This window comes from Chanodichthys erythropterus, chromosome 19, assembly GCF_024489055.1.
Source record: "Chanodichthys erythropterus isolate Z2021 chromosome 19, ASM2448905v1, whole genome shotgun sequence".
Classification (NCBI taxonomy): Eukaryota; Metazoa; Chordata; class Actinopteri; order Cypriniformes; family Xenocyprididae; genus Chanodichthys; species Chanodichthys erythropterus.
Window position 1 is genome coordinate 1006658 of NC_090239.1, and position 20896 is coordinate 1027553.

Here is a 20896-nt window from a genome sequence, read left to right on the forward strand (position 1 = left end):
ATCTCATGTTATCTGTTGAGTCATATTTCATTTCAATATCAAAAAACATAAATAAGAAATTAAATAATTAAGTTTGGGGGGGGCACCATGCAATATGACAGAAAGGGCTCTTCACAGTTAGTACACACTGCCTGACAGCATTAAGACCATTTACACTGACATTATTTTCATGATAATTAAGTACATTAATGTAATGCTTAAATCGAAATCATCCGTTATCATTGACACTTCAGTTCTGACTCGTTATGCTTTTTTTATTAAAATCAGCATGAAACAATGCCAAAAGCACATTAGCATTACAGTAATGAGATTTACTCACATTATGGTCATTTGCATAAATATCAGGAAAATAATGCCACACTCTTGTTTATTTCAGGGTGAAATATGAACCAGATGTGAGATTCAGATTCACAATCAGTCACACACCACAGCGCTCTTACAAACGCATTAAAATGCTGTTTATTCATAGAGAAATAAGTACATTTACTTCTGTAGTTACTCAATGTAAAAAAGACAAAAATAGTTCTAATAGCTTTTTTCACCAGTGAGGAACTCAATTACCTGATATTACTACTGTTACACATCTGAAGCCCTTTAATGTGTGTGTGTGTGTGTGTGTGTGTGTGTGTGTGTGTGTGTGTGTGTGTGTGTGTTTGTGTGTGTGTGAGATGCGTATGAACGTCAGAGCGCGAGTGCTTCTTGTGTGAAACGCCTGCTAATCTAAACGTGTGTGTGTGTGCGTGTTCTCATGTTGTCGGATCACGTTCGTGACGTCCTTCACCCTGAGTCGATTACGTGTGCCTCGCGTGCACTTACTGAAGCGTTCATCCCATAATAATCCAACAGGAGCGTCCTGTCTGGTAATGCTGGGATCATCTCAGTTTCTCTCAATCTGCTCGATGTCCAGTTCTCCACCCAGCTGGAATACGTCCCGCCCCCTCCGGCTGCACAGCCCCGCCCACAGACACTCACGCTCCTTCGCTCCCGGCCAGCTGCCCTCGGATTGGTGGATGACGGCGTCCTCTTTGGTGCCGCGCTGAGTCCGGTCAGATGTGACGTCGCCTTCATCGTGGAGCGTCAGGTTGCTGCATGGAAGCGTTTGGTCATCGCCGGTGAATCCTGGACAGCTGAGACTGTGAAAGTCCTGCAGCTTCTGTGGGAAAAACAAGTGTGACGTCAGCAGCAGAAAAACACACGTGACGTCAGCAGCAGAAAAACACACGTGACGTCAGCAGCAGAAAAACACACGTGACGTCAGCAGCAGAAAAGCGTGACAGCAGCAGAAAAACATGTGATGTCAGCAGCAGAAAAGCGTGACAGCAGCAGAAAAACATGTGATGTCAGCAGCAGAAAAACGTGATGTCAGCAGCAGAAAAACACACGTGACGTCAGCAGCAGAAAAGCGTGACAGCAGCAGAAAAACATGTGATGTCAGCAGCAGAAAAACGTGACGTCAGCAGCAGAAAAACACACGTGACGTCAGCAGCAGAAAAAAAAAACGTGACAGCAGCAGAAAAACGTGACGTTGTGACGTCAGCAGCAGAAAAACACACGTGACGTCAGCAGCAGAAAAGCGTGACAGCAGCAGAAAAACACATGATGTTGTGACGTCAGCAGCAGGGGAAAAAAAACGTGACAACAGCAGAAAAACATGATGTTGTGATGTCAGCAGCAGAAAAAAAAAAACTTGACAGCAGCAGAAAAACGTGACGTTGTGACGTCAGCAGCAGAAAAAAAAACGTGACAGCAGCAGAAAAACGTGACGTTGTGACGTCAGCAGCAGAAAAAAAAACGTGACAGCAGCAGAAAAACGTGACAGCAGCAGAAAAACGTGACGTTGTGATGTCAGCAGCAGAAAAAAAAACGTGACAGCAGCAGAAAAACGTGACGTTGTGATGTCAGCAGCAGAAAAACACACGTGACGTCAGCAGCAGAAAAGCGTGACAGCAGCAGAAAAACACATGATGTTGTGACGCCAGCAGCAGGGGAAAAAAACGTGACAACAGCAGAAAAACATGATGTTGTGATGTCAGCAGCAGAAAAATACATGTGACGTCAGCAACAGAAAAACGTGACAGCAGCAGAAAAAAGTGATGTCAGCAGCAGAAAAACATGTGATGTCAGCAGCAGAAAAGAATGACAGCAGCAGAAAAACATGACGTTGTGACATCAGCAGCAGAAAAACACATGACATTGTGACGTCAGCAGCAAGGAGAAAAAAAAACGTGACAGCAGCAGAAAAACTTGACGTTGTGACGTCAGCAGCAGAAAACATGACAGCAGCAGAAAACACGACGTTGTGATGTCAGCAGCAGAAAAACGTGACGTAAGCAGCAGAAAAACACATGAAGTTGTGACATCAGCAGAAAAAAACGTGACAACATCAGGAAAAAAAGCTTTGTTTCTAAAGCAGCTTCACAGTAATAAACAGGAAAATAACGGAATCAATGATGCAAACTTTAAATATGAGACCAATTCAATTTCAGCTATAAAGCAGCTCTAAAAAGACAATAGTGTCATTATTCAGATCAATTTAGTTCAAGTTACGTCAGCAGCAGCGAGTGACTGTTCCTCACTGCTACAGTTCTAATGGTGTCTAGAACATTCATAACAAAATATATACGATTTAAAGACCCACTGAAATCTGGGGCCAGTTGCATTAACTTAGCCTCCATGTTAAAACTGAACTATTTATCTGGATTTATTTTATGATCTCTTTATTAAGAGTTTTGGGTGAACAAACTTTCAACGGAGAGACAGAAATCTTCCAGATTTCACTAAAAATATGTGTTTCAAAGATGATGACAATTTTCGATTTTGGGTGAACTATCCCTTTAAGAATTAGTTTGACCAACTAGCAATTAGACAAGAGGTAATAAGTCTTTTCCAAATTAATTTACACTGATATACCTTTTTAAAGACTTAACCAATCTTAAAGAAAAAATACTGATGACTAAGTTCTAGACTAGTCTGAGTAATGCAACCGGCCACTGAACTCTAGTTTTGTGTGTTTTAGTTCACGTCTGTAGTTTTGAGCTCATCTAGATGCTGTAGAACTGCCCTTATATGCACATTTAAAATGCAGAAATGAAAATGTTATGTAATAAGTCAGTTTGCAACTGTGAAGCAAATTTTACTGGATATTAAAAACCTCTTCTGTTAACTGGCCAAGTAATGATCTGATGGCAGAAATCAATCATCTGGTATTTCACTACTGACAACTAACTGACCAGCTCTTACGCATTACATCAGCGGTCAGGAATCATTACCATGGCAACTGAGTATTTGGTTTGTAAACAGAGACTTTTTTCCACTGACACAATGATCACACACACACACACACACACACACAGGGTTGTGCTCCTGTAATGGTTGAGTTCTCGAGCAGGTCAGTTCTTGGAGTCAGTGTGTTAACCAGATGAGGGTGATCAGCGACTACAGATGACCAGCAGAGATCATCACAGGAACATCTGCTACTGGTTGACTGAAGCATTCATTCAGGAACACACACACACACACACACACCTGTGTCATCTTGAGCAGGTCCAATGAAGGCCTCTGTTTGTGAGAGTCCGACGGTCTCCTCCGCTTCACGCCAATCTTCTTGTCGTTGTGGACGCAGGGTTGCGATCGGCTGCGGGCCAGTCCGCCCTGACTGCTGCGACGCTCCAGCTCGGGTGTTGATTCGGGCGAGCTGGGCTCGGTCGGGCAGATCTGTTCGTGCGAGAGGTAGAGAGGCTGCGGCGTCTGGGGGGAAGCGGAGAAAGAGAAGCCGTGGCCGAAGGGTTCGGTGCGTGTCGGCAGACTGAAGCTGGAGCTGCGCTGCATGGCGGGAAACCCGGACGGAGCGAAGGCTCCGCGATGAACACTTCCCCCGCTGTGGCAGCGGCGCTTCTCCACGGCCGTCCACACACGCGAGCCCTGCGGCCGCCATGATGAGCGACAGCCCAGCTCGTCGGAGCAGGAGAGCGAGCGGCACTGGCGTTTGCTGGGCGGGGCGGCGCTGCCAGGAGAGGGCGCTTCGCTCAGACTCAGATCACGCAGCAAACCGCTGATGCTTCCCGTGGCGCCCGTCTCGCGCACGGTGTCCCACAGGCTCTCCAGGCTGGAGCCCATGGGCCGCTGCTGGACGCCACACACCTCCGGCCACCGTCCGGACTCTACAAAACAAAACACAGAGTGAGAATCAGAGACAAATCACAATTAATCAAAATAAAATGATATGTCTCAGACCGATTTTTTGGGTGTGAGTGTGTGTTATTTACACTGTAGAACAAAATATTCAAGTATCGTCAAGTTTTACCACAGACATTATTTTACTTTTAAAATAAAAAACCTCATTATAAAAACCCGGAAGATTTTCCTATAGGTTTTGACGTCACGACTGTATCACTCTATGAGAAGTGATTAAAGGATTAGTTCACTTTCAAATAAAATTTTCCTGATAATTTACTCACTCCCATGTCATCAAAGATGTTCATGTCTTTCTTTCTTCAGTCAAAAAGAAATTAAATTTCTCCATATAGTGGACTTCAATGGCCTCCAAACGGTTGAAGGTCAAAATTATAGTTTCAGTGCAGCTTCAAAGAGCTTTAAACGATACCAGACGAGGAATAAGGGTCTACAGAAACGATCTGTCATTTTCGGAAAAATGCAAATGTATATGCTTTATATAACCAAATGATCGCCTTCCAAGTGCTTCCGCCAAAACCGCATTTTCGTATTCTTCAAAAAGCTTACGCTGTATGTCCTACGCCTTCCCTATTCTACTTACGGAAAAAATGAAACTGACGTTGCGTTCGTTCTGTAAGTTGAATAGGGAAGGTGTAGGGCATACAGCGTAAGCTTTTTGAAGAATACGGAAAGCGGAAGCACGTGCAAGGCGATAATATGTGTTTATAAAGCATATACAGTTGTATTTTTTTAGAAAATGACCGATGGTTTTGCTAGATAAGACTCGTCTGGTATCGTTTAAAGCCCTTTGAAGCTTCAAAGCTTTGACCTTCAACCGTTTGGTACCCATTGAAGTCCACTATAAGGAGAATAATCCTGGAATGATTTCATCAAAAACCTTAATTTCTTTTCGACTGAAGAAAGAAAGACATGAACATCTTGGATGACATGGGGGTGAGTAAATTATCAGGAAAATATTATTTGAAAGTGAACTAATCAACAACAAAAGAGAACCCCTGCGGTTTTCTGTCAAAATAAATGTTTGAACATTTGAAAATTAAGAAATTAAGCCTTTAATATTAGTATTGTTATATTACTGTTGTATTGTAAAATTAAAGTAGAATTGTCTTTTTTTATTTTAAAATTATTAAAATTTATTTTGCTTTATTTAGTAATTCTTGATTTTACAGTGAAATATAAATTTTTAAATTTTTTAGTAATTTTTAGATTTTTATTAAGTAATAATAAATAGTATTTTTATAGTCATTATGATGTATAACTACAATCAGCACAGTAAACCTATATATTTTTTATTGCATTTTAAGTCGAAATCTCAATTTTTATAAGAATAATTCCAAGTAGAACCCCCCCCCCAAAAAATCGTACTCAGAACGGATGACTTCGTGCATTGCGCATAAAATAAAAACAAGTAGACAAATCACAAAGAAACATGACTAAGAACATTTCAATTCGCATGAAGGAGGCTAATGCGTTTACGAGCGTCACAACGTTTCACAACTTCCCATGACCAAGGGTCAAAACCACAGCAAAAAAAATTCAGATCTGATCCAGAAAATGCATCAACCTCCAGTCTGACATGTTTCTTTAACATGACAGAGAAGAACAAAAGAGAAGCAGAAGGGCCGAGTTCACAGGAAGAGCCTGTAGAGGTTCACAAACAACACAGCTGTGCCTAAGAAACAAAAGAGGCCAGAAATAGAGCTGTCTGATTGGTGGCAGGCTGCCGAACATGTGTGTTGAGATCGTGAAAAACACTAGTGCACCGCAAGAGACCGCTGACCAACTACTGTCAAATTACATCGCCAGAGCTGTGATAACTCAGAATGATGTGAAACTGAGACATGAGAAACACTCTCACACTCTACAGTCTATATTTGGGGCCTACGATTTCCAGTCAGGAAAATGTAATCTACTGTATAATAGGGCTGGGTATTGACACAATTTTCACAATTCGATTTGATTACTATTCACATGCTTCAACTGCGTTTGGATATCAATTATTTTGGATGTAGTATTTCAATTTCAGTACATGGCAAATTTTCTAGAGGAAAAAAAAAATCTCTCAACCAATGCTGTAAACTACACATGAGAGTCAGCTGGTGCTACTATAATAATACTGAAGGTTAAATTAACTTATTTATATACAAACACTTAAATTACACTCAATGATGTTTTCATTATAAATACAGTTTAGAATTACATAATCATATTTCTACTTTTTTTTAATTTATTCAAACATGCATTAAATATTGATGAACATTATAACGAATATGTAACGGTGCATAGCTATATTTATCTTTCTAGAGCACTTTTCTAACTGACTAATGAGTTTATGGTCACTGAATATGTTTTTCTGAGGTAAATGTGACGTCACGTGACACTGAAGCTGTTTTATTGAGTCTTTCCGAGGTTGAAGCACTGATTGAGCGATTACACGAGACATGATACGGATTTCAGTAAGTTGTACTGTATATTTTAACATACCTTCAGATGTTCATGTTTATTTCGCTGTAACTGGTATTAAAGCGGAGGAGAGGATGATCACATGCTTCTCTTTAACTGAGGCGCTAAAGCGATCTGTCACGCCACATTAAACAGCGTCAAAACTGTATTTATTTTTTCAATCTCATAATAAGATGGACGTCATTTGAAATCTGAGACTTTGCTTCATATCAAAAGTAACAAAGATTATTGTGATTTATTGGATGGGAGGCGCTACATATTCTGCTCATTCATCAACTGAAAACAGACTAGACTAATCGATTCTTGGGATTTAAGAATTGATATCGGTACATAAAAATGAGAATCGATTAAAATCGAGAAATTGATATTTTTTACCCAGCCCTACTGTATAATGTACTTCACCTCAGGTGATTCCACTGCACTGTGTCTCTCAGTTTTATCCCAGCGGATCAGGACAGCACAGCACGTCTGGGCGCAGAAAGGCATTTTTCTGAAGTCAAAACCAAAAAAGCTTTGGCCGTGGGGGTGCAGCAAAACAAAAGGAGCCTACCCGACACACACCGTTGTGGGCAAGGCGTTATGTGCCATCGCAGGCGATCCGGTGCCAACCGAACGGCAGCACAACACCCTATTGATCTGCTTTTGGGCTGTGAACTCTGTTTATTCCACTCAAAGACTAGCCCCATTATTTCACTACCTCTGTTTTCTGTGAGGAGTTATTCTGGAGACAATGCTAGCACACAAACATCCAACCGTTCACACATGACACCGGTTGGCACATGCACCTGTGGCATCTAAAACTAGGCCTCATGGGTAAAAGCTTGAGACTAAAATAAAAAAAAAAAAGCAGATGTTGAGGGCGGCACACTTTCTGTTTCACTCTTTCATGCAGGTGAAGATATGCTGGTCCAAATGCAGAACAGAAAGTTGTTCGATGAGAAACAAATGCACTTACCCATGATTCCGCAGGAGAAGAGGGCCTGGCTCATGGTTGGTGGCTCATGCTGTAGAAACACACGGATAGATCAGAGGAGCATCTTGGTCGAAACATCATGTAAACCGCACAGTAAAGCTGCATGAGCGAAGGGTGAGGATTCTCAGGTAACCAGTATCAGTCGGGCTCAAACCCATGAAACTAAACTATAGTAGGGTTTCACGATGACAGCGTCTGCTGCGACTTATGCCACCTTATTTTGGCACTGCGGAAGTCATTGATTTATTACTGCTAGTAAACAGTAAAACTATTTGCACTACAAACCATAAATGAAAATAAAGCTGTGAGAATCAATTATTGGGGTTCAAACACTTTAAGGCCTTTAAGCACATGCGTAAAAAGGTATTATGTTTTATTTAGCAAGCCTGTAACCATCTCGATCATAGATGGAAAACACCATTTACAGCAAATACAGGCAATTTGTCATATGAAATATATGGTTTTTAAAGCTTTTTAACAGTTATCGAGGTTGAGCCAAAAACCTAGGACTAGTTCAACAAAGTTGGTCTTTGAAATAATCTCCGCTATTTAACGAATGATTTGATGGACAGCAGCGATCCTAAAGGCAAAGTTGCTCAGAATGAGGCTTTCAACCATGTGGTACGAATGTCGGAAAATTGTGCGATAAACAAGCCTTTACACAAAAAAGCGAGAAAAAAGCGAAGGCACCTCCCGGTGGCCAATTTCTTTCAAATGTCCCACAGGCCTCTAGGGCCGAGAGTCAAACAGGTCCAGCGAGTTTCGTTCCAAAAGTATACTTTGTCTGATAGCTGCTCAAACTTCATTGGCTGACGGCGGACATGTTTTCTGAGATGCATCAATGTCCTCATAGACAATAATGGCACCTCGGACAAAGACGCTGCATGCCGATTTTCAAGTCAATCGAACTGACGGAGTAGTAGTTATAGCCATTTTCATGTTTTGTTTCCTGTTATAGCGCCACCAAGTGGCCAGTCACTGCGTCTTTTTTAATGCAACCACAGAATGAGCTCTTGCACAGGTGTGCCAAATTTGGTGAAAATATCTCATTCCGTTTACGAGTTATAGCCATTTTAGTAAAAATGGCTCTGCCCACTTCAAACATTTTGGCGGCCCCTAGAGACTCGGAATTTCAATTTTTGATAATTATTGACAATCAGACTCCAGATAATCTTGCTGCACTGGTTCGGTTTCGATCGAGTCAAAAACCTAGCAAAAGTAAATAAATTCAAAATACCCTAAAATTTAGCAAAACTACAATCGAATCCGAGGCATTATGAAAGATTTTGACCGCTGTATCGCCGCCGTCAGGCCGAGTGGGGCGAGCCTTGGTGACGTTGTAGACGGTGTGAGTACTACCATCCCTCAAAGTTTCAAGTCTTGACGTCTTAAGGTTTGGTCTGCACAATCACTTTTAGGGGAGAACGCTGATCCTTGGAAATTTTAACAATTACAACAGGGTTTCAGCAATATGTTCGTGAACCTTTAAATAATATAACAAATGCTAATTTGCAATATCAAGCAGCATAAAGCACTGTTTTGTACAGCTAAAATAACTGGAAAAGAATGACAGCAGAGGCCTCGCACATTTCAAGGTGTTTACCGGGTTTTCTGGAAAGTTTATGATTTAAAACCCCTGAAAAAAACCTCAGTTTTGGCCTGATTTTGTTCTAAATTACATCACACCAATTTGTTTTATGATTTCACTTGAAGTATGTCAGGGTTTTAATGTTTAAAATAAGGTGGATACAGAAAATAGAGTGAGTTTTGGGTTACTACACCTAAAAATAGTGAGCTATTTAGAATTATTACACTTGATTGCCATGATTATAATTTAAGCCAAAGCTTACAGTGCCGCTGTAATCTGCTGAAATCAGCTACAGTGAGCATTACGCATGATGTTTGACATCCATCTCGACCTTTAAACTGAGTGAAGTGCTGTTTCTTACCAGCTGCAGAGACTCTTTGGATGTTACATCATCGACGGCCTTCTTTTCCAGTGTTTTAGTGTGAATAATTACCATGGCAACACACATCTTTGCCACAGTCCATTCCAGTGCAAGAGAGTTCTAGTGAAGCTCATTCTTCAAGTGCAGCGCTGACCCGAACGCTCTTCAGATGACCTCTTCACCCTGGACAGAGAAGCACATGTGTTTGAAACACATTATTCACCCGACTTCAACCGTTACTTGTGAAATCATCTTTAGGGAACAATAAACTGTTGATGGATTACAAAGTTTCCAACTTTTATGTTTATCTTTGAGCAAGTCAAGTTAAGGTAACCTTGAGCAGCAGTCGAAGAAATGAAAAAATAACAGCCTACAATAAAGGCGTCTTTCCTATTCCTTAGTTTTATGACACTTTGATTGTTTGAATCACCAAAAAGCATGTCTAATCAACAGAATATATCAATCATAAAGCATTAACAAGTTAACAATAAATACAGCTTAGTTTTACTTTGTCCTAAATTCCATTTTCTTTACACAAGTTTGTGCAAAACACAAGCTAAACCCGGCCTGCGGGAGCGAGTCCTCTAAATCGCTCCGTATTGTAGACTCACGTCCGGAGGCAAGGTCATGTGATCTCTTCCTCCAGGACAAGCTGAAAATAAGTGTGGCCCCACAGTTATCAAAACACACAGCTGCCTCGTTCCTCGAGTAACTCTGACTCTAAGAGCAGCTGATTGGAGCCAGATGTGAGTTTAGAGCTTTGCAGCTATTCATCTTTAGCTAATGCTCAGATAACTGGATTTGTACATTTTCTGTGCGTTTGAGTGCGGGTCGTGTTCACCCTCAAGTGTAATTTTTATATGCATAAATGCAGCATCTCTTACGCTTAAAATATGATGTGAAATGAAGGCCACATCATGACCGAAGGTGAACTCAATGCATCCCTGGAAAAAGTTTGGTTGCAAAAATTAGAAAAAGTAGGAAAAACTAAAACTGTATACACATGTCCAGCCTTCTCACTGCTGGACTTATCATTGGTTTTTATTACAGAGGCAATAATAATAAAGATTAAAATAGATCAAATGATGTAATAGTGAAATGTGTTTGTATGAGCATAATTGGCCAGCTATGTCATTAACTCTTTCTCCACCATCGTCCAGTTGAAAATTGGTAAAATTTGTAACTTCTTCCTGAGTCTCTCCATCAGTGTCGACTCCGGTTTGAACAATGTAAGGCTGAACACCGTCGTCATTTTGGCTGCGTGAGATTCTCCAGCTTTGTTGTTGTTGAGCTGTTAAAGCTCCGCCCTCTTTTGGAGCAGCTCATTTGCATTTAAAGGGACACACACAAAAACGGCGTGTTTTTGCTCACACACAAATAGGGGTGAATTTAATAAATGATCTGTGGGGGATTTTGAGCTTAAACTTCACAGACACTTTCTGGGGACACCAGAGATTGATATTTCATCTTGTGAAAGGGGCATTATAGCTCTCCTTAAAGATAAGTTTGTACAACATTCGCCTCCATATTTCATACATATTTTCTGCAAAGATATTCAACAAATAATACATTTTAGGTTTTACATTTACTTCAGGTGTGGTGCAATTAACCAGATGGTTAATAAAGAGAATGTTGCTTGAATCATTTTGTAGTTGAATTTTTAAGTTTATTAGTTAAACATAAAAAAAAGAATAATAATTTTAAAAAAAAATGGTGAATCAGTCAATCATTCTGGAAAAAAAAAAAAAAGTTTTTTTTTTTTTGGCCATATCGCCCAGCATTAGGTTATACGGTAGAGGGCGCTATTAAACTTTACTTTTTACGCATAAGCGTGGGTCAGCAAACAGTGTGCGTAGCGTGAATTTTGTCATCAGAAGAGTATGCGCACTCCCAGATGTTTGTAACTGCGCGTACTTGTACTTGTAAATTATTTTATCCACAAGGTGGCAACCCTGCCCTGGGGGCGTCGATTCCCAAGGTAGTCAAAGAAAAACTGCATAAACAGAACAAACCAGAATGCATGCAAGCTACAACGATGATGGAGGCCTATATAGACGATAGATCTTGCGAAGAGGTTAGAAAGTACCATTGTTTGTTGTAACTCGTGGCGAGAGACTGCGCATGCGTCGAACGCCTGTGTATGTGTACGAGTCAAATGAAGCATACTTTGCGAGACTGTGCATTCGACTGCGCGTACACTAGAAGTATACCAAAGGATTAATGCATCTTCTGAAAGAGTACAGAATATCCGAATTCAGAAACAAGCGAGGAAGAAGCAGAAACAAGCAATAGAAGCATTGCTGACGCACATGTAAAATAACGCGATCATCAAACATTCAGCAGCATTTAAATCAAAACTGCCGAACGTGAGCAAATGGAACGTACAAAACACATGAAAAGGAAATACCTGTATTGCTGCGTCCCAATTCGCCTACTTATACTACATCCTAAAAAGTATGTACTGTTTTTGTAAAGAAAAAGTACATACTTTTGAGTGTGTAGCAGAAGAGTATGCAAGCTTACTACCTCGTCATAATTGCATTGTTAACGGATGTTCTGTCGCTTAGTTACAGGTTGTGTAACTGTTTAAACTACCCTGTCAATCATCTTGTCACAGTTAAAATCCTCCACATTCAATTTAATTTAATTTCCTACTGTTTCGGAGAGAAATTAAGTTGCACGTTTATCTGCCAGTCTCATGCAGAGAACTCTCCTCATCTTTGCATAATGATGCATTTAAAAGTTAATGACCAAACGCATCGTTATAAAAGTTCACAATGCTGTTGCAGATGAAATATAATGTGGATAACATTTAATATCTTTTCATCAGGTTAGATACTGATTATTAATCACTCTCAAACCCCTTTATCTTAACCGTTGGTCTCACACATCCGTCATGTTTGTAGTTTTTTAACACTTTTTATTTTGTGTTTGTAGTTCTAACTGAATCCTCGTCCACAGCGCAATGTGTTATGGGCAATATTAGCCATTAGAAGTGTGCACGGATTTGAATTCTAACTGGAAAAAATAGACCATCAGGGTATCTTTGGAATACTTTCAACATACTACGATTTGGGACATACTAATTCTTATTTCGAATACTATTTAGGATGGATAGCATGTGAATTGGGATGCAGCAAATATTTTGATAATCATTCTGAATGTGAAGTCTCTGACTAAAATGCGATTTTTTAAAAATGTTGATTTTTATGAAATTTAACCACATTGAAGTGTTGATAAATAGAATGCATGAAGCTAGAATAACGTGTTTATGGTTGATGTTTAAAAGCAGAGGCTCCGTTCTTTCTTTTCTTATATTGCATGTTCCGAAATATGCAATAAAATATTCTTGGGGCCCTTAAAGTTTTGTGAAAATGATGTGAAAATGATGAACTGCTGGTGGTAAAAGAGTTAAATATGTGAAATCCTAAAGTGATCTGCATGATGTGGAATTAATTTGATTTACACCATTTCTAATGGTAAATTTGTATCAAATCATTATACACAAAATCCAGAAAAATTTAAAAGCCAATATACAATTTGGGTGGAAACTAAAATGGAATTTAATACAGATTCAAAGGGCCGTATTTATAAATGCTTTATGATTTATATATTTTAGATTAGACATGCTTTTTGATGACTCAAACCAATAAATGGAATCCAGAAAAATTATATTATAGACTACACATCAAATCCTTATTTATAGTTGCGCTGGGCGTCTGACAGACCAGAGGAAGTGGGTAAACAGGACACATGTTGCGTGACTGTCTAATGGGAGCGCGTGGTGACACAAATGAGCTGTGAGTGGTGTCGAGGGTGTCTGATATCTCCACACTCACGGGACGCCCGGGCAGCGATAAGGCTCTATCTGAAGGGTGAGACTGACTTCAGCGCCGCGGATACGTGACTCGACGCTAAGAGCCATTTCAGGCCAATCAGCGGAGTGGCACATTTCCTTCGGGTACAAACAAAGAGATTACAGGAACTTGTCATCATTCACTCACTCTCATGTCGCTCAAACCATATGAGGAACAGACTGGAGTTATGATTCTTGACATCCCATGAGTTACACCTACGTACATTACCAGTGCAAAAAAAACAATGCATGAATTTTTATTTTTATATGACGGCCTGTAATGAAGGACAAACAGAATAGCGCAGCTAATTAAAGTGCAAGAGAGACTCGTGCACCGAACACCTGAAGAATTCACGTGAGAAAAACTTCTCACGGACAGTATGTGAGCCGCAGGCATGACGTGTTCATTTTCTGGCATGTTAATGACTTTCCCCTCTAATTTCAGACGAGACAATCACAAAATAGAGGTCTTTTCACAGTGAACTTGTGGTGTGAGAGATCCAGAAAAGGAAAGTTTATCACTATAAAAACACTATGAGCATTTCAGGCAGACGGAGGAGGAACTCGGTTCTTTCAGTGTGTTTTGCGTGAACTTTCTGCCGTTAAACACACCCAAGAGGTCTAACGTTACAGCCTCGCTGACGTTCCCAGAGCCCACATGGCCGCCAACTCATTCTGAACATAAATCTTCACAAAACCAAAAGCGTGAATAGAAAACCCCTCCAGAAAAGGGCAGAACCGCAGCTCTCCATTCAGCACCTGCCCGGCGAGGGTTTCAGGGCTTTTGGAAGTCGCAGCGAATCAATTAGTCATATGAGCTCGCTGCAAGCTGACGCCGCCTCACGGTTCGGGCCAAACCAAACTAAACTAGCGGGAGAGGCGCGGCCGCGGGCCGTTTACAGGGTCGGCCAACTCTGTGGCAACAGAAACATCACAGATCCAATTGTGAAACACATGTAGAAATGAAGCTGAGTGGGAGCCAAGGGTTTATAGGCCGTCGAACGCCACAAGGTATCGTACGTGAACGAGCTGCCAAACCGATCTGGTTAGCTTGCACAATAGTAGCGTAAAGGAGCAAGGGACGAGCAACGGGAAAGAACGCTTTCACGAGACGCAGCTGCCCGACCGCTTAACATAAACACAAAGACGCGTCTTGAAAGAGAGACACGCACAAACGTCTCTTTTCATTAGGGCAAACCTCACTTCATACCCGCGTCTGCTCGCAAATGTGAAGCTTCAATAAACAGGCCTATAGTAGAGTTTATTTTACTGTAAGTTCATCTGGAAATGGGCTGTTTAACAGAGCGCTGGTTAAATTGTTACCAGGCAATAACCCACACTCGCACAGAGACACACAAAGACAGCATTCATGAGCAACAGACGCTCACTGATCACGAACACACACTAGTGCTGAGAAATGTGAGTTTTCAACATACAACATTATCAAATTATGTGTACAACGCTGCTTTTAAATGGTTGGTTTACTCAAGAATGGCTGTGCCATTATTTAGTCACCCTCACGTGCTTTCAAACACAAAAGTAGATGTTTAGCAGAAAGTTTATGATGCTCTTTTCTGCTGAATCCACAAAGTATCAAAACAGCAGTCTGTATGACTTCCATGTCACATGATGATCTTTTTTTGAAGAACTGACTGAATTTTAGGTTATTTTTTTTACTGCTCTCTCATGCACATCTCGTGCTAATTATTGTCCCCCCCAATAATTAGAAATGGCCAAATTGTCCTCCCCCAATATTTGATATTATTGATGCTGTATTCCATTATGCAAACTTTTGCAAAACAAAAATTTTAAAAGTTAAATTTTTAGGCTGGTCTGCCTCAGCGGTCTAACAACGCTCATCACTGTCAGAACGAGTGAGCGGCCAGTCAGATCAAAGAAGGCGGGGTTTGCTGTTCACAGAAGAAAAATTCCAATGTGATACTTTCGCTTTAGCGTACGTGGCGAGTATGCTAATATTTGATGACCGTTTTATGATTGAAATATTCAGCGACCAACTGACAGTAATATCAAGTGATGCAAACTAATCAACATTTTTATGAAATTTTGCCGTTTTGAAATGAAAACATGCTATTATTTGATTAAAATGAAATGATTAATGTAATTCAAAAATGAATGTGACGAGACAAGAAACATATTAGACATACAAATAAGAGTAAATATATATAATTGCGCGATATAAAGTCAGAATTGCGCGATATAGTCAGAATTGCATGATATAAAGTCAGAATTGCGTGATATAAAGTCAGAATTGCGTGATATAAAGTCAGGATTGCGCGATAAAGTCAGAATTGCATGATATAAAGTCAGAATTGTATGATATAAAGTCAGAATTGCATGATATAAAGTCAGAATTGTATGATATAAAGTCAGAATTGCATGATATAAAGTCAGAATTGTATGATATAAAGTCAGAATTGTATGATATAAAGTCAGAATTGCATGATATAAAGTCAGAATTGCCTGATATAATCAGAATTGCGAGATATAAAGTCAGAATTGCATGATAAAGTCAGAATTGCGCGATAGTCAGAATTGCATGATATAAAGTCAGAATTGCATGATATAGTCAGAATTGAATGATGTAAAGTCAGAATCACACGATATAGTCAGAATTGCATGAAATAGTCAGAATTGCATGATATAAAGTCAGAATCACACGATATAGTCAGAATTGCATGATATAAAGTCAGAATTGCATGATATAAAGTCAGAATTGCCTGATATAATCAGAATTGCGAGATATAAAGTCAGAATTGCATGATAAAGTCAGAATTGCGCGATAGTCAGAATTGCATGATATAAAGTCAGAATTGCATGATATAGTCAGAATTGAATGATGTAAAGTCAGAATCACACGATATAGTCAGAATTGCATGAAATAGTCAGAATTGCATGATATAAAGTCAGAATCACACGATATAGTCAGAATTGCATGATATAAAGTCAGAATTGCGCGATAGTCAGACTTGAATGATATAAAGTCAGAATCGCATGATATAGTCAGAATTGAATGATGTAAAGTCAGAATCACACGATATAGTCAGAATTGCATGATATAGTCAGAATTGCATGATATAAAGTCAGAATCACACGATATAGTCAGAATTGCATGATATAGTCAGAATTGCATGATATAAAGTCAGAATAACACGATATAGTCAGAATTGCATGATATAAAGTCAGAATTGCGCGATAGTCAGACTTGAATGATATAAAGTCAGAATCGCGTGATAGTCAGAATTGAATGATATAGTCAGAATCGCGTGATATAGTCAGAATTGCATGATATAAAGTCAGAATCGCGTGATAGTCAGAATTGAGTGATATAGTCAGAATCGCGCGATATAGTCAGAATTGCATGATATAAAGTCAGAATCGCGTGATATAGTCAGAATTGAATGATATAAAGTCAGAATCACATGATATAGTCAGAATTGCATGATATAGTCAGAATTGCACTAGTTAGAATCGCGCAATATAAAGTGAGAATCGCGAGATATAAAGTGAGAATTGCGTCATTAGTCAGATTTGCACGATGTAAAGTCAGAATTGTGTGATAGTCAGAATTGAGTGACAAAGTCAGAATTGCACAATATAAAGTCACAATTGTGACGTTTTTTTCATGCAATTCTGACTTTATAGGCCTAACTTGTAATTGTGAGTTTATATCTCGCAATTCTGAGATAAAAAGTCGCAATTACCTTTTTTATTTTTATTTTTCCATGGCAGAAACAAGCTTCCAAAGTGTTTAAGCTGCAGTGTAGAATAAAGCTCAATCATCACTGTGGTCAGTGCAGTTAGTAAGCATGTGCCCGTTCACAGATTTCTTGGCCAATCTCTGGTGATTCATCATCTTATAAAGCACTTCCCTCTCAGGGTCTGATGTCAACAGGCAGCAAATATGGAACTGGCAATAACTGAAAATCAGCGACCTCATAAAGACTATCTTGTGATTCATTATGGGAACTTCCACTGTGGTGTGTGTTTGCGGCCGCATGTATTACGTGACCTAGTTATCAAAACACAACTGCAGTACAACAAAGGTGTAATCGCACAAGGCCTCTGAACGAGTCCTGAAGTCCAAAGGCCTTTCAGCTGATCAAACCCAAGACAACGATCAACGTCACTCACTGTGTGTCTATCTGAAAGAGATGGGGGGAATGCAGCACAGATACAAGAGAAAAGATGAAACACACAAACATAAGTGAGGGGATTTAAACACAAGTGCCTATATGTGCACACAAAAGGTCAAAATCAGCCTCATTTATGTAAAAAGGAATAGTAAAACCTGTTCTGCATTCTTATTCCTATGATGTCAAACAATGACAAAATGATGTCTATAAACCAGATACACCCAACTATTCACTACAAACATTAACCTAAACATTTCGCTCTCCAGAGACACTATAAACACAACTAATCAACACTTTTCAATAAGGTGAAAGAGACATAAACCCTTAGCCGGCTGGTTTGGTCGGAAAAGAGTCACAGTTCGTTTACCATGAAACACACACTGCGGGCGCTGCACACGGGACGCTTGCCAGTTCAGCGGAAAATGACGGCTGGAGGTGAGAAACAAACACACATTCATACCAGCAACTGGAGGAAAAACTGGCTTCCCCAGGAACAGATTGTGTTGCGTGTCACAACACTTCACTGCAAAACATCAGACGAGCTGAAAACCAGAAGATTCTTCAGTTACCTGGGCAGTAACTCAAACCCTCCTCAAATGAGTCCATGTGAAACTCACACGGGTCAAACCCACTGAGAAGTGAAAATCCCTCATTTGCATACGGCCTGATCAGAATTAACAAGCTGGTTTTGTACTGATAACTAGATAAACACAATCTGCACTCACTACAGGCAAGAAACTCTAGAGCTGCTCTCATTTTAATTAGACTCTGGTGCTGTTGTAGTTTATATTTCATCGCTCAGTACTCAAGTTACTGCTAATAATACTGAATAGAATACCTAAACATCAAATACACTTAATTCTTCAATGATATAGAATACTCTGTAATGCTGAATACCTTTAAAATACTGAATAACCTCAAAATACAGAATACTCCTAAAATACCGTCAAAATACTGCATTCTATACAATAGTGGATACTCTTAAAATACTGAATACTCTTAAAATACCCTCAAACTACTGAATACTCTTAAAATACCCTCAAACTACTGAATACTCTTAAAATACCCTCAAACTACTGAATACTCTTAAAATACCCTGAAAATACTGAATACTCTTAAAATACCCTCAAACTACTGAATACTCTTAAAATACCCTCAAACTACTGAATACTCTTAAAATACCCTCAAACTACTGAATACTCTTAAAATACCCTGAAAATACTGAATACCCTGAAAATACTGCATTTTATAAAATACTGAATACTCTTAAAATACCCTGAAAATACTGAATACTCTAAAAATACTGCATTCTATAAAATACTGAATAGTGAATACTCCTAAAATACCCTGAAAATACTGCACTCTTAAAATACCCTCAAACTACTGAACACTCTTAAAATACGCTGAAAATACTGGATTCTATAAAATACTGAATACTCTTATAATACCCCGAAAAAACTGAATACTATTAAAATACCTTCAAAATACTGAATACTCTTAAAATACTGCATTCTATAAAATACCAAATACTCTTAAAATACCCTTAAACTACTAAATACTCTTTAAAATACCCTCAAAATACTGAATACTCTTGAAATACCCTTAAACTACTAAATACTCTTAAAATACCCTCAAAATACTGAATACTCTTGAAATACTGCATTCTATAAAATACTGAACTCTTAAAATACCCCTAAACTACTAAATACTCTTAAAATACCCTCAAAATACTGAATATTCTTGAAATACTGCATTCTATAAAATACTGAATACTCTTAAAATACCCTTAAATTACTGAATACTCTTAAAATACTGCATTCTATAAAATACTGAATACTCTTAAAATACCCTTAAATTACTGAATACTCTTAAAATACTGCATTCTATAAAATACTGAATAATACAGTTTTTCAGCACGTTTCTGGAGATTATTGGAGTTCTCAGTTCGAGCTGAACATGGTTTATGCTTAAACTCTGCTCGTCAGCTCGAGTTTAGGAAAGTTTCTTCTTTAATCATTATCGAAGGCAGAATCTGACTGACTTTAATTCGGTGTTTCCCTGCGCTCGGGGAACAAAAGCTACTGACGTCCGCGAGCGTCGCGAGAAACTTACTCACTCACGCGCGCGAACCCACATAAACATCGTGAAATATGCTGCAATTTAGTCCATTATTTCACTGTGTATACTCACGGGACAGCGAGCGGCGCGTCTCCTCGCGCGGGCCGGATCGGTAAATACGGCCGTTCAGATCATCTTCATCCCCGCGCGCGTCCGCCGCTCATCCCGCCGCCGCCGCTGCTGCTGCACGAGCCCGACCACACGCACAGACAGCAGGGGGGGACACGGAACCGCAGCACAGCACGAAACACACACAAACACACTTCTAATCACCTTCATCTGAGTGTGAACAGGAGTAATATACACAGAAACATCACTTATGATACCTCACGAAGTTAGACGCGGTTATAATAATAAATATTTAATATCGAAATGAAGCAGCTGCACCCCCTGCTCTGAATGGACTCGCCCAACCCGTCACACAACTACTACGCATTATTACAACAACTAATAACACAACACGGAAAGTTTACCTCACACTGTATAATTAATCTCAGTTATGAATGCAGTCACACTAATTAAATATGTTGACATCTTTCTAATGATAAAAGGATGGCACTTTGGTTACTTTACTCGTTTTAATCACATTTTGTCGTTTTCAATGGTTATTATAGTCCTGACCACAGGATATGTATATGAGACTCTGTTTGATAAAGTTTCCACCATAATTGCCAATTATTAAGATCTTTTTCTGTATGACAGAAACATCATGTCATGTTAACTTCACTTCTTTAATTCTTAATTCAAGAATTAGGATGTATTAGAGACTAAACCACACTGAATGAACAGGGAAATACTGTAACTGTGCCTCATTGTGCTCATTATGAAAGTTTATCTATTGTTTGTTGTGTCTAAGACTGATAATGAAGTTGAGTTTTTGGAAAATTCCACACCCTGTGTGGTTAACTGGCTTTCAGTTTGTTGTGGAGAAAGTCTCCCACATGCCTGAAGGGCCGGAAACCACGACCAGAGCAGCTGAGATCTGCACACCATCTACAGGAACGTCTGAAAACTGCTGCGTTTACATGTGAAAGGGTTAGTTCACCCAAAAATGAAAATAATGTCATTTATTACTCTCCCTCGTGTCGTTCCACACCCGTAAGACCTTCGTTCATCTTCAGAACACAAATTGAGATATTTTTGATGAAATACAATGGCTCAGTGAGGCCTGCATAGCCAGCAATGACAT

At 39.5% G+C, this 20896-nt stretch overlaps 1 protein-coding gene across 3 annotated transcripts; it reads right to left on the reverse strand.

Annotated features, from left to right (window-relative positions):
* Positions 1 to 600: 600 nt before the first annotated feature.
* Positions 601 to 19988, reverse strand: fam53b (family with sequence similarity 53 member B). 3 transcript variants are annotated; one of them, XM_067369322.1, is made up of 6 exons: positions 19780 to 19981; positions 18050 to 18131; positions 9580 to 9762; positions 7613 to 7661; positions 3526 to 4160; positions 601 to 1153 (listed from the first exon to the last, which is right to left on the reverse strand). In XM_067369322.1, the coding sequence occupies exons 3-6, from the start codon at positions 9664 to 9666 to the stop codon at positions 878 to 880; spliced, it is 1047 nt and encodes a 348-aa protein (XP_067225423.1). In that variant the 5' UTR covers positions 9667 to 9762; positions 18050 to 18131; positions 19780 to 19981; the 3' UTR covers positions 601 to 877. The 3 variants fall into 3 exon arrangements, with proteins under 3 accessions (XP_067225423.1, XP_067225422.1, XP_067225424.1); XM_067369321.1 differs by lacking the exon at positions 18050 to 18131 and having other exon boundaries at positions 19780 to 19978; XM_067369323.1 differs by lacking the exons at positions 9580 to 9762; positions 18050 to 18131 and having other exon boundaries at positions 19780 to 19988.
* Between the last annotated feature and the right edge of the window lie 908 nt (positions 19989 to 20896).

Bases quoted from the DNA above. Each gene is read 5' to 3' on its own strand.
- fam53b (XM_067369322.1), bottom strand. From the start codon at position 9,666: ATGTGTGTTGCCATGGTAATTATTCACACTAAAACACTGGAAAAGAAG. The intron at 7,662-9,579 runs GTAAGAAACAGC...GTGTTTCTACAG, and splicing joins CCAAAGAGTCTCTGCAGCTG to CATGAGCCACCAACCATGAG. The intron at 1,154-3,525 runs GTGTGTGTGTGT...TTTTTCCCACAG, and splicing joins ACCTGCTCAAGATGACACAG to AAGCTGCAGGACTTTCACAG.